At 44.7% G+C, this 14,085-nt stretch overlaps 1 protein-coding gene across 2 annotated transcripts in view; it reads left to right on the top strand.

The window, feature by feature from the left end:
* Positions 1-14,085, top strand: part of LOC118776334 (astrotactin-2-like) — a 293,949-nt gene that overhangs the window by 117,196 nt on the left and 162,668 nt on the right. For both annotated transcript variants that reach the window (XM_036526605.1, XM_036526604.1), the window contains 2 exons: positions 7,806-7,952; positions 9,958-10,125. In XM_036526605.1, coding sequence (XP_036382498.1) covers positions 7,806-7,952; positions 9,958-10,125 — 315 coding nt within the window. The remainder of the gene's footprint in view (positions 1-7,805; positions 7,953-9,957; positions 10,126-14,085) is intronic.

Raw genomic sequence — 14,085 nt, 5'->3', positions numbered from 1 at the left:
GGAGGTGCATGATGGAAGAGGCCTGATTTCTTTCCATTTTAACCCCTCCAATTTGGATTTAGACGATGGACACCAGTGTAGCCGGTGAAGTGAATATGTTAATTCATGTTTTGCTAATGAAAATGAATGAATGAACGAATGTAGTGCTAATGTGAACCAATCAGAGCACTTGGCTGTGGAGAACAAGTGCTTCCAGTCTGTAGCAGTCCTCTCATTGTAATGTGCTTAGCAGGACCCCTCATCCACAGCAAAGTGCATACAGCAGCTCACGCTCTGCACTTCATGCATGGGAACAGTCAGGTGCTTCCTAATGAAAATGATATGTTACTCGAGAGAACACAGCCATTTGCCACCTCGGGTTTGAACTGGCAACCCTCTGGTTTTAAGACCAGCTCCCTGTGTTCTGCTGCACCCCATTCATGGGGGTGTGACGATGTGGCAAAGCGTGTGTTTTGTGCTGTTCTGCGTTTATTTTCTTCTTTTTGACGCATGAATAGAACTGATTGCAATTAGAGAAACGAGGAATATCGCGGCGCCAGCGGTGAGAGGTGTGGTTTCAGACAAGCACTTAAGTTAAAAACCGCAGTGCAAAACCTTCTGTGATTATGAAGACTGTTTAATTTCTGCTGTCTTATGCTTTAGACCCTCCCCCTCAATTACAGATGCCAGTGTTACTCAGGTTTTTGAGGGAGAAAATAAAGAAATGAAGTGCAAGCCTTCTGCTGATTTAATAAGCTTTCGATTGGTATTTTCAACAGAGCTGAGATTATTGCACAATGAATATTTCTCTTTCATAGAACTTACAAACTATGAGTAAAACGCTAACTGTATAATGGCATAGATAAACCAACATTTGATTGCAGGTTTGGTGAAGCAATACCCAGCAGTGTAAATGGAAAATATGTCATTTTTAAGATAGGGAAGTTGTCTTGGCAGAAGGTGTCTGGTTGCAATGTTTGAGTTGATGATGGCTCAAGGTTTTTAGCCCTGGGAAATGAATGGAAATCAGCTGATTCAAACACAGCCATGGGAAGGTGAATAAATGAATGATGTGACATCCACAAAATGATGTCATTCACTTTTTAACCAATCAAAATACTTTCTTCTCTATTGAAAAAATATGGCTTTTTGTGTGTGACACTGATAAGACATGCTTGCCTACCTATTCTGGAGTTTATTCACTGTCCACTAACTTCCCTGCTATTTCCCCCTGGTGCATTGGATGCATTCAACCTGCTGCAAATTGTTTGATTTCATACTGCGGGGCTAGACAATGGTGTCAGTGTTTGATAATAAGCGTGGCTGTGTTTGTGAGGGAGGAGACGAGACTGGGAGACGGGTGATCTGGCTGAGAGGGGTCCTTCCACAGTATGTGCGTGCCCCTGGAGAGATACCTGCGCAGGTGTGGCCGCTCTGTACAGCCAGTTCACTGCGTACACTCCTCCTGGGCAGAGCAAAAGTCAAGTAAATGATGAAACAGCTGTGGTGCTTTTCAAGGTGATTGTGTGGATTCCTGACTGTGTGTTCCCTTCAGAGACATTAAGAATCAAACAGGAAAGAACAGACAGCTCTCTGTGCCTTTTATGTTTGTGATGAGATCTATTAAAACGAAGGGCATTGGGGGTAATAGGAATGTGCAGATATCTGCAGGGGTAAAGACTCCCATCGCTTAGAATGTGTTATCAGGGCTTTCCTATAGTGAAGCACAATACTATAGGATCATTTTTTTTCCTTCCTACTGTACTCGACTTGAGGGATATTTCCTTTGTGTTTTCCAAAGGTCTCTCTCGCTCACTAAAATAAGAGCAGTTTCTCATCCATCAGAGCAGTGAATTCTGCTCCTCTTGTGCAAAAAGCAGGAAACAGAGAAGAGAGAGTTAAATTTTACATCAAAGGTCACAGCCAGTGCCTCACTGGGTTCCCCAAAGGCGGAAAATCACACTGAGCGTGCTCGTACTATGGACTCCGCCCCTCTGGCATTGTGACATCATTGCACCAGCTTTCTCCTTCCTGCAGAATTCTGAACATCTTGTCAGGGAGGAAAATCTCAGGATGGTCCACAGCAGGGTGCTTCAGCGCTGACGACAGCATTCAGCCAACATCTGCCTTTAACTTTGATTGACTAGATTAATGAATGTGTTGCTTTTTTCAGTTCAGACACATTTTTTTCCATTGCTGTTTACCTCTGAACTCACCAGACTGTGTGAAGTAAAAGTAGCACTCTAATTTAAGTGTTATTCAAAGACAAACTGCAGTGGAATCCAGGCCTGAGTCCTGGGAGTTGGGTGGTATTGATGCCACACAAGGCCCATGATGTCAGCCTGTACCTGTCAGAATGTCACTGAGGCATGATGGGTAAAGAATGGCGGTCTAGGGGGATAACTATGAGCAATCCCCAGTGGACATATATTGGCTATTGTTCCTATTTATGCAAGAGTGCAAGTAAATATGGAGGGCTGTGTGTGTGTGGGTGTGTCTATGCTAGCATGCGCCATAACTATTTTAGTTGACACAGAGAGCAAAATGCAAGTCTCACAAACGGTCAGATGGCACCAGAGGCTAAATGTAGGAGTTGAATAAATCACTCTGTCACCTCTTTATGTTGCTCTCCAGGCTTGACTCATAGTGTCCTTCTAGGCCCAGCACTCAAAGACCTGACCTATAATTAAAGGCACAAAGCGCTGGGCTTCTGTCTGTCTGTTGCTAAACCCGCATGTCTAAGGCAGTCAGGAGAGAACACGCATTAGCAAAGGATCTAGTTATCGTCCAATCTTTATTTCCCTCAGTTTTTCAATGCCACAGCTCCTCTTTAATGTCTCCCCAGTGACTTTTCTGCTCCAGTAGTTACTGTAATTGCTCAGCTCCAACGTCTCCCTTTTTTACTCCCAGTGTTTTTTACCCGCCTTTTCTCTGTTCGCTCTGTGCTCTGAGAGGGATCTCTCTGGCGGTTCCTCACAGCTCCCGTGCTGATGTGCGTTTTTGCTGCCGTTAGTAGATGCAGATACAGAGGATGTGTTACAGCACTGTTAGACAGAGGGCGAAAGATTTCAACAGGAAATCCTGAGGGTGCCAAGCAGGCACAGACTGAGAGCCTGAAGGTAGGCCACAGCGGCTGTTGTGAGTTCTCAGAAAGCCCATCCAGTTTGTATAGAAATGAATCAATCTACACCTCTGGCTTCCTCCAGGTCTTACTCCAGCACAGGTGAAATCAGTGCAGGTACATCTTCTCTGTCATGAGCAAACACTGCTGTTCCTCTGTACTCCTTCACATGTCCTCCTGACATGCATGAACCAACCAAAGGACTTTGTTCTCCACAGCAAGAGTATGACTGCTTCAGATCGGTGAGTCACTGGTAACGTAACTGTAGCTCTGCTGAAACTCATGTTCGTGAAGTCTCACCCTCCTGTCCCCACTGGAGACTGTGCAGTTGAACTCCCTGGTAAACACAGTGCAGTAGCTCTTCTGTGCTGAGGTACGAGCGGAGCGGCTGTCCTCCTGTGGCAGAGACACAAGGCTCTGTGATGAGCGATGTCTCGGAACACGCTGGAACAGTACAGCGTTCTGTAAAAGCACAAAGCCAGAGGCTCGTGTATTTTACAGAAAAAAAAATGCGTGTCAATTTCAACTTGTTTCATCTCCCGAAATGAGCATTGCTTTGCACCTGAAGAAGACTGCATTTATAATGCACAAGATAACCCAATAAACCTCGAATCACAGACTGTCTGGGAGGCAGTTCTGCTTTGCATTTCTGAGAAGTCAGAGCAAGTATGAAGTGCTCACAGAGGCATCCTAGGGCATTAAAAATAGACAATCAATAACATATATGGACCCATCTGATGTTTCTGTGGATGAATACAGTGCTTTGAAAGTTTAACCATAGACCCTGGATCAATTCCTAGTTTTTGATCAGAAATACACATCCGGTACTCATTGGGTATATATGGAGTCCATCAGCCTCACAGTAACACAGAAAAGCTCAATCAGATGGAATGAAAAATCCGTCTTTCCCCAGTATCTGCATTAATGAACTCATTATTTACACTAGCACTGTATTAGAATATGACATTTTGAAAAGGTCAGATTGGACGGCCTATTGATGAACAGGTTGGGGGCTTCCTGTGTAACATCATCAACAGCATGTGGTCAGCTGCTTCCCTTGTGAACAATGCACAGAATCAGATAATCAGACAGCACATATTGTTTCAGACAGCCCTCACACACTGTTTCAAACAGCCTGCACACACGGATAGCCTGCACACAAAATCAGACAGACCGCACACAGACAGCTTACACTACTGGGAAAAGTGCACACATAATTAGGAAAAGTGTAGACATAAGAAACAAGTTGTGTGCTTGGTATTCCGGATCTACAAGTCTACTATTGGTAAGGGAGTCCACACTATCACACGGTACTGATTTTAAGTACAGAAAACCCAAAGATATCTACCAGCAGAAATGATAAGCCATGTTGCTTTTAACTACAGTTTGCAATGTTAAGGACAGACTTCGTACAATCTGATAATCCTTTTGGCAACCAACACTGCCAGTGATTCATTTGTGAATAATAATTTATTTATCTATTATTCTGTTTGTTTATTTGTGTATTTCTTCTGAGACCCATCATTTGATGACCATCTATTTGATGATGGTCTCTCAGTAACAGCCCGTCAGTTGACATTCAGGATGTGTAATAGTCCAGATTCTGACAGTGGCCCTGCAACAGCCTAGCTCTGTGAATGAGTCAGCTCCTTAACACACAACTGTGCTATGTGGAACACCAGCACTGCGGCTGTTGGGATAGTGTTGGGGGGAAAGTTGACATTTCCTCAAACCCTGGCAATGACTTCAGTCTATGACTTGAGACCCATTAGAGTCATGAGTTTCATGACTCGTGACTTGACTTGGGCTTGATATTAGTGATTTGGACTTGAACTCAGACTTACGGTGTCAGACTGATTTATTTAGAACTGTTTCCAAAACTCCTAATTGTAAAAATGAATATGTGATAAAAGTAGTCTAAATTCTAAATTATTACACTGCAATTAAACATTTTCAGTGGTATCCTCCCTACCAACCTCTATGACATCACTTGTCATGCGAGTAAACATTTAATTATTGAGAAGAACACATTTTTTGAGATGTCCATACCAAGAGTAATCAAATTTTGCAGATTATACTGCCAGAGGGGGAAATAAAGTGTGGGCATTGTGCACAAACTGTAAGAGGAAAAACTGAAGACAACTTCGGTAACCTCAAAGTGTGTGTGTGTGTGTGTGTGTGTGTGTGTGTGTGTGTGTGTGTGTGTGTGTGTGTGTGTGCGCATGCATGCATATGTGTGTGTGTGTGTGTACACATGCGTGTGTACTTGTGTGTGTGTGTGTGTGTGTGTGGGATGCAGGTTTGAGCCAGTCCTACCCTAAGGGCAGTGCTTCTTCAGCTGTTTCCCACAGTAAACTGCTGAGTTTCTGAAACAGTGGAGGCCCTTCCTTGTCTCTCTGCAGCATTTTTTCACACTCTCTCTAGGGGGTGGGGGGGGGGGGTGTTTGTGTTTGGGGTGCAGAGCAATGTTCAAAAGCAATGCACACACGCAGCCGGCCCAGTGTTTACAGAGAGGGAAAAGGATGCCTTGTGCAAATGGCAAACATGTAACTGTCCCAGAAGCGTTTTCACCCCTCATACCTCACATACTGACTGCCAATGAAGAGGAAAGGCCTGGAGCCTGGCTGCCAGTCCCCTCTCTGTCCTGTCCCCTCTGTCCCTAGGAGAAAAGGTGCTCGTCTGTGGAAGGGGATTTCTCTTTTTAACTAAGCGAGGATAACAAAGAGGTGTGATCACACAGGAGCTGCACGGTAGAGGCTGCCTCATCCTGACCTGTGTGGTATGGCAGTTCTGCTCATTGCTGATCTGGGCCAGGGGTCCCAGACTGCAGCACTATCCCTATCCATGGTCCTGAATCACCCTCAGCTCCTCGGAGGCAGCTGTCCATGGTACTAAAACATGGGAAACTGGGTCCTGCTCATATGGTCACATGCTAGCAGTTTATGCAGCTGGATATTTACCACTGTGCATTGCCCATGAGCACAAAGCTTTGTCTCGTGGTACAGAATCAATGCCAGGTCTAATTCCAGAACCACAAGACCACACCACTTCCTGGCTCATGTATTGCTCTGCGTTATATTATTGTCATTTAGCAGATTCTCTTATCCAGAGCAAATTATGTAGGTTACAAGTTTGGCCATTTATATCAAGGGTACAACACCAATGCCCCATCTGGGAATTGAACTATCAGCCTTTCAGTTGCAAGCCCAGCTCCTTACCACCATGTTGCAGTGCTGTTCCGTGAAACCACTGCACACCACCACCATGCACTTCATATGATTTAGACCCTGACAAGGGTCACAACACCCTGCACAGAACTATTCAAAATGTCAGCATTCTGACTCTTACGTCCTCAAAAACCCATAAAATAGCCCAGAGGAAACAGCGGCAGAGAACAGTGTGTTCTGAGCAATCATAATCTCATCCACAGCTGGTGGAACTCCCAGTGCTCAGTGTGTCTGAACCAAAATGGTGTCCATCTTCTGATGCCTTCCTGTCTCCGGGCACAAAGAGGAGGCTTAGAAACAGCTTCAGTGACATTGCTGTTTGCCTTGTTGCTAGGGAACCATAGTCTTGGTCTTGCTTGGTTGATCGGCGGGACGGACTGGGTTCGGGATGCTGCAGTCTTGTCTGGCACTCAGGTTCTCGTATTAGTGAGTGAGAACGCGTGGTAAAATCAGGAGTGATTCATGGTGCTGCTCTCCTTCAGAATCCTCTCTCATCCTCATCAGCTTCTCACCGCCTCTCTGCAAGTTTCTGTTTGATGGCAGAAGGCTGTAAACCTGTCTCTGGACAGGCAGACCCTATCTGATCAGACAGCAAACTGGGCAGTGATGGTCTGCTGGTGGAACGACCTTCATTGTGTGTGAGTGTGTGAGTGTGTGAGAGAGAGAGAGAGAGGGAGAGAGGGAAAGAGAGAGAGGGGGAGTGTGTTTGTGACTGCATGAAGGCATGTTCCCAGAGATCTTGGATCTCCACAGGAAGCTTTCCTGCTTTCAATAATTGCTTTCTGGCTTGCTGTTTTGCTTTCTTGTTATTTTTCCTTCATTCTGTCTTCTCTTTTTTTCTGTCTCTCCTCCTTCTGTTTTAGTTATTCTTTCACCTTAGGGGAATATAGGTTTCAGACATGAATGTGATCACTGATCACAGGTGGGTAAAGGGGGCAGGTTATTCGCTGAACGCCTCACTCCTGCAAAGCCTCCTGTGATCGGAGTCGTGGAAACTCCAGTGCCGCCTCAGGGAATAACGAGGCTCAGACAAATCTGCAGACATGCAATAAAAACATGCTGCATAATTTAGAGATGTGCCCTGTAACTGCTGACCCTTGAAGGACCGATCTCTTCTCAGTGCTTTGAGCGAGGTGTCTTTGCCTTCACCTGAATCCTGCTGTGCTCCTGTGTGTGTTTCTCTGTGTGTGTGTGTGTGTGTGTGTGTGTGTGTGTGTGTGTGTGTGTGTGTTTCTCTATGTGTGTGTGTGTGTGTGTGTGTTTCTCTATGTGTGTGTGTGTGTGTGTGCGTGTTTCTCTGTGTGTGTGTGTGTGTGTGTGTGTGTGTGTGTGTGCGTGTTTCTCAGTGTGTGTGTGTGTGTGTGTTTCTCAGTGTGTGTTTCTGTGTGTGTGTGTTTCTGTGTGTGTCTATGTGTTTCTCTATGTGTGTGTGTGTGTGTGTTTCCTGTGAGTTTGTTCACTCTCTGTGTTTCTCGCAGGTTCCCCACGCAGCCCGGTGAATAAGGTTACTCTGACTCTCCTCACCGTCAGCACGTGTGTGCTGGCCGTGGTGTACAGCAGCCAGCTGTCCTGCCCCCTCACCGTCAGGGTGACCCTGCACGTCCCGGAGCACTTCATCGCTGATGGTGAGCACGGGGTGGTGGGGGGCTCCGCAGAATGGTCTGCACTCAGAGCTCAGATCTTAGATTCAGCTTCAGCCTTCTCTCACATACAGCATGCATTTCAATGTAACCCTGGAGGGAAGATATGTGTTACAGTATTGTAACCCGTGAATGCAGTCAGTGTGGAGTGTAGACCTTAAAAATCTCTTGGATCAGTTGTTGCAACATGTAGAGGAGTATGTCTGAACTAAATGATAGATATTTTTGGAATAGCTGGTTTAGACCGAAATGAAATTCCCGTGAACTGTTGCGTTTCCATGTTTAGTAATTTGAATAAACAAGGTGATGTTTTAATGTTCAGTTTTTGCCGTTACTGTTTACACATTTACAAAGATTGAAACAGATTTACTTTTGTTGAAAAAAGAAGCATAATTATTCATACAGCATCACTTATTTTTGATAAGGCCATATTTAGACTCTCTAGCATGTCAGGTGGTGTCATTAATCAGAACTCCTTAATCTGATGTCTGATGATTTCAGGATACAGGTGAAACGTAGGACCCCTGACAATAAAAAAATAAATAAATAATTTATTCAGGCCTTCAACCTCGTGTCCCAAGACTAACCCCATCATACTAACCATTTCATATCCTCCAACTCCTATGCACTGGTTAATAGACAAACCTTCCAACAGACAGTCTCGCTCACACTGTAGTAGGTGACATCAGAGATGCTGTAGGCATAGATGGTTTGTTAGGTGCACTATCGTTGACTATCACTGTCACTCATCATTGTATCCAGATGCTTCCATAGACCAAATACATCCCACACAGCACACAGAAGGCAGCTGTCGGCTCCCTGGAATGTAATTGTTAGCTTAAACTGAAAAAAGGGTAATGACCGAGTTTAAATTAATGACTTATTAAAATATCAATATTTTAGTTTCCTAATTAAGTCCTGGAATTTCAAGTGAAGGACTGTAGGAAAAAGACTTTGATGCTGTCTACTAAAGACTGGTGACTAATTATTACTTTGGGCAACTTAAGTTATAATTACATTTTAACACATAAAACCATCTATTTGGCACTTTGTACTTACCCAGAATAGACTTACAAAGTACAGACAAAATGTATTTAAAACAAAATCAGAAAAAAAATAACAAAAACACAGCAATGTGAAAGCTTTTTAAAAATAAGGCTATTGCTGCTTTTGAAAGTAACTTGTTATTCAGTCGAGATTGGCACAAGGGACAAGAGCACCAGTTCAAATGCACGTTAATACCGTTTCTAAAATGCATGGATAATTGACCTGTCATCTGAAAATAATGACCCCCAAAACTGTACTGCCTAATGGTGGCCTTAACGAGAAGCTGAATATGGTAATTACATACGTAGCTCTTTAAATGAATTACCCAGTTTGATTAAAGGCTATATCTGCCATCTTCGCACTTGCCTGAGTGCAGTTAAATGAGTATCAATTTAGCGGGAGAAAAGAAGAAAGTGAGAGGGGCAATTCTTTGAAGCTGGTAAAGTGTGTGTGTTTAATGGCAGAGCTCAGGGCCGCAGGGCCTCCCTGCCCACTTTAACGGGATGAGAGAACCCGCGCCGGCAGGTCCTGCTCCGCCCGCTTTAACAGGACGAGGGAATGTTTGCTGGCAGGTCACGCCCTCTCTCTCTCTCCCTCTCTCTCTCTCTCTCTCTCTCTCTCTCTCTCTCTCTCTCTCTCCCCCCTCCCTCTCCCTCTCTCTCTCTCTCTCTCTCTCTCTCTCTCTCTCTCTCCCCCCCTCCCTCTCCCTCTCTCTCTCTCTCTCTCTCTCTCTCTCTCTCTCTCTCTCTCTCTCTCTCTCTCTCTCTCCCTCCCTCTCCCTCTCTCTCTCTCTCTCTCTCTCTCTCTCTCTCTCTCTCTCTCTCTCCCTCCCTCTCTCCCGCTCTCCCTCTCTCTCCCTCTCTCTCTCTGCCTCTCTCTCTCTCTCTCTCTCTCTCTCCCCCTCTCTCTCCCTCTCTCTCTCCCTCTCTCTCTCTGGTTACAGGAAGCAGTTTTGTGGTCAGCGTGGGCAGTTACCTGGACGTGTCGGACTGGCTGAATCCTGCCAAACTGACCCTCTACTACCAAAGCAACTCCAGCTCTCAGTGGGTGAGGGACTACTGTGGCCAGAGGACCACTGACCCCTGCGAGCAGCTGTGTGACCAGGACACAGGTCAGCCTGACCGCCACTCACACATGCATGCACACCAAACATGCCCATGTACCACACCTGCACTCACGCAGACAAAATTCACAAGGACATACACTCTCTCTGATACACACACTCTCTCACACACACGTGCGCACGCACGCACGCACGCACACACACACACACACACACACACACGCACGCACACAAACATACATACGGACACACACATATACACACATGCACACATACACACGCACACATACACACACGCACGCAAACATACATACACTCACACAAACACACACACACACAAACATATACATACACATGCACACACACACACCCACACACAAACATATACATACACACGCACAAACACACACGCACACAAACACACACACACACAGACTCACGCTCACTTGGGCACACACACAAACAGCCACTGTACTATAACACTGAACATGTTGTGTTGAAATTCACTTTTTATTCATCGGTTGGTTTCCAAGATGTCTGATGTGCCAAAAACAAAGGGAAAGGAAATCTTTTCTGTTCATGCCAAAGACAAACTGTCAACATCGAAATCTCTAAATACTGAGCTGAATTTTAAATTATAATGCAGCATCAACAACAATTCTCTGAGAAAATGGCAAGGGCCCCTCCTGAAAATGCAGGCCTGTTTTGACAGAGCGGCTCTTCAGATCTGATACTGAGGAAGGCAAATGTTTAGAGAAGCTGGGACAGGCTGTGCTTGCTTTATGTCTACCCTCAGTGTGAGTTTACGCTGTTGCTATGATAGAATAGTTAGTAATGTCCACAGAAAGCAAACATTAAATGCATCTGACAGTACTGAGCACACACACATGGAGCTAGGATTGCTTTGTTCTTTTTTGTAATCATTAAAATTTAAAAGGATGTAGGATTAGAATAAAAGGCGATGCCTTTCTTGAGCGGAAGGTCTTCACGGGTGGCAAGGCTTAAACCACTCTGGAAAATGGCTGACTAGAAGTTGTAAAACTTTCTTTTTTCCCCCCAATTTCAGGGTTTTATTTATGGCATTGCAGGGCTGTATGTTAGCGGCCAGTGTGACGTCTGTGGCAAATGCATTTATTTGCTCTTGACCTTCAGGGCTAAGTTATTACCGAGAGGCTCAGTTAGTCCTGCCAGGTGTTATGGATCAAGAAGATAAGATTGCCAATGAGCTGGTCCTGCTGCAGGGAAAAAAAAAAAACAGTCGTCCTTGCCTCAGTGAAATTGGAGCGCTGCGGTCCCTAGACTTACTGCCCGGCTCCTCTGTTCACATGGTCATTTTCTGCTAAGCAGAAACCATGGTGCAGCGTGGCTTGTGTTTAACATGGTGTCCATTGTGCAGAGTTGAGGCTAAGAGCTTTGCTGGAGAGCCACATCCACTCAGGATTTGAACCTCCTGCCTTCTGGTGACAAAGCAGGGTGTGATGTTGTGTCAGGGCAGATGAAGTGTCTTCTGTTTGGATCCATTTTAGTTATTTTCCATGTCAGTTTAATCAGTCTTTTTGCAGTTTTGCTTTATGGCACATTGATTTGGGAACTGGTTTGCAACCTGAAGGCTACAGGTTTGATTCCCAGATAGGACACTACTGCTTTAACCTTGAGTAAAGTTCATGTTCTAGGTGAATACATTGCTTCGTTAAATAATTAACCATATAAATGATAGACCGTTTGATTCTCAACTCTCATAACCCTGCAGTTGACTGAGAGTCCCAAATTGCCTTTCAGGGAGTATTCACCTGGATAGCTTCTGTTCTGTACTGAACAGTCAGACATTTTGATCTGGGTAGATACAATTCTGCAAATGATCTCATAAGACTGTAAGAAATTAATCAAATGTTATGTGGGGAATGGTAATTACTGTTATCAGTATTATTAGTAGTAGTGGCAGTAAGAGCAGTAGTATCACAGGTAGGAGTGGTAGTGGTGTTGTCAGACACTTGCACAGATAGATGCGTATTAAAACTGCACATTTTGAGTTAAATGCGTATTCTGTACTGAGGCAGGGACTATCTGAGGACTGAAAGCCACAGTCTGTGGGTCCTCGCTGAAACCTGGTTTGTTAGAATAGAGATGTTGTCGTTGGTAAAATGAGCTCTGTAAAGCGATGTGAGACTCTGGGAACGAGGGCAGCAGGCAGACTGGGGCACAGGAGCAGGTAGAGGTAAGAGCTGCAGATGCTGAAATTCAGCAAAAGAAAGTGAGAGGAAGACTTGAAAGGAGCAGCCTGCTCAGCTTTCATTGGCTTCATCCACATGCAGTCTGGACCCTGTAAACATGACAGAAATACTTCCTCTTTGCGCCCCCATTTCTTTAAAGCTCAAAGCAGGTTTTGTTCTGGTTGCTTCAGAACCTGTGCCAAGCTCAACCACAACTTTGAAGGGAAATTCTCTGTGCCAGCTACTGAAAAGATATCTGTTGTGAGGAAGCTTCGGAGCGAAGGTATAGAGCAGAGGTGTGTGTGTGTGTGTGTGTGTGTGTGTGTGTGTGTGTGTGTGTGTGTGTGAGTGTGTGTGCGTGTGTGTGCGTGTGTGTGCGTGCATGTGCGTGCGTGCGTGCGTGCGTGCGTGCATGTGCGTGCGTGCGTGCGTGCGTGTGAGTGTGTACATGCATGCATGTATGTATGCGTGCATGTATGTGTGCGAGTGCATGTATGTGTGTGTGTGTGTGTGTGTGTGTGTGTCTCTCTCTCACTCATTGTAAATTCACACCTAACCTGAAATAAGGATGTGAAAACAGAGTAGCAAAGTGGTCTATTTTTAAAGCATTGTATGCCACCCTCACAGGATGGCCCATGTAGGCATATTATCAACAGCCTGAGAGAGTGAGGAACATCATGTGTCGTGATTTAGAAATGCTGATTATGCTCATTTGCATAATTTCTCTGCAAATATGCAGATGTATAACGAGGCTCTGTAATATGATATGGGTTGCCCGAATCTCTCATGTTTCCAATCTGTACTTTAATAGAAAACATCCGGTACTGTGTTTGTACGCTGTCAAAGCTACACACAACATCCTGGTTACAACATCCTCTTCGCCAGCCTTGGTTATGGATCTCGACAGGAATCAGAGTGGTATCAAAGCCTTTAATTGCTATGCAGACCGTGGGCCTGCTTTGCCTGGAGGGAGAGTGCATTCTGTTGATCTGGTAGAAATGGCTGTTTGTATGAGGTAATCCCGTGAGATGGCTCTAATGTGGTGTCGATATGTTGGAAGGCTTTGTTTCCTCTCATACACACGTCTCTCAGGATTGATTTTTCCTCTGAATTTCTGTCATTAAACGTCATTATCCCTCACATTCAGCGCACTCTACACCCACAACACAATCGGCACCAGCACAGCTTCAGCAGAGCACCGGGTATACCCCTGCAACCGAACGCTGACACAGGAATAACCGGGCAAATTAGGCTGGAATGAGAGAAAGAGGATCTCATACTCTCCCTGCTCTCCCCATAACAACAATATGCAAAAATGACACCAAGCCTTCAGGAAAAAATACAACAAACACATGCATTTATTACGTAACTGGAATCACTTTGCCTGCTTCTTTTACACTAATAAAGACATTGCAGTTAAACAGACCTAGTGAGCTGCTCCCCCAAAGAATCAGAAGTACCATAGTTTCACCACTAGATGGCACGCAACAAAAAAAAAGTAACTGGACCGCTTTAGAAGATTGTCAGATCCTTGTTTCTTTAAAAAGGCAAAAATAAAAAACATCAATTTATTTGATGTTGTTATATTATTGTACTTGCCTTTTTATGTAACATCAGAGTCTGATGCTAGCTAAATGGTTATTTAATCCATGCCTGAACCCCAGAATTATGTAGTTGAATTGAACTATTAAATATTAAAATATGACAGACCACCTTCCTTTACTGCAGTCAGTTTTTTTTTCTTTCCCAAGATTTCAAGTTACAGCAGTTCATTTAATTCGTGTTCCTGCTGGCACAT

The sequence above is a fragment of the Megalops cyprinoides genome, chromosome 4 (genome assembly GCF_013368585.1).
Source record: "Megalops cyprinoides isolate fMegCyp1 chromosome 4, fMegCyp1.pri, whole genome shotgun sequence".
In the NCBI taxonomy this organism is placed as follows: Eukaryota; Metazoa; Chordata; class Actinopteri; order Elopiformes; family Megalopidae; genus Megalops; species Megalops cyprinoides.
Note: the sequence above shows the minus strand (reverse complement) of the source record. Positions and strands in the feature narration are given on the sequence as shown.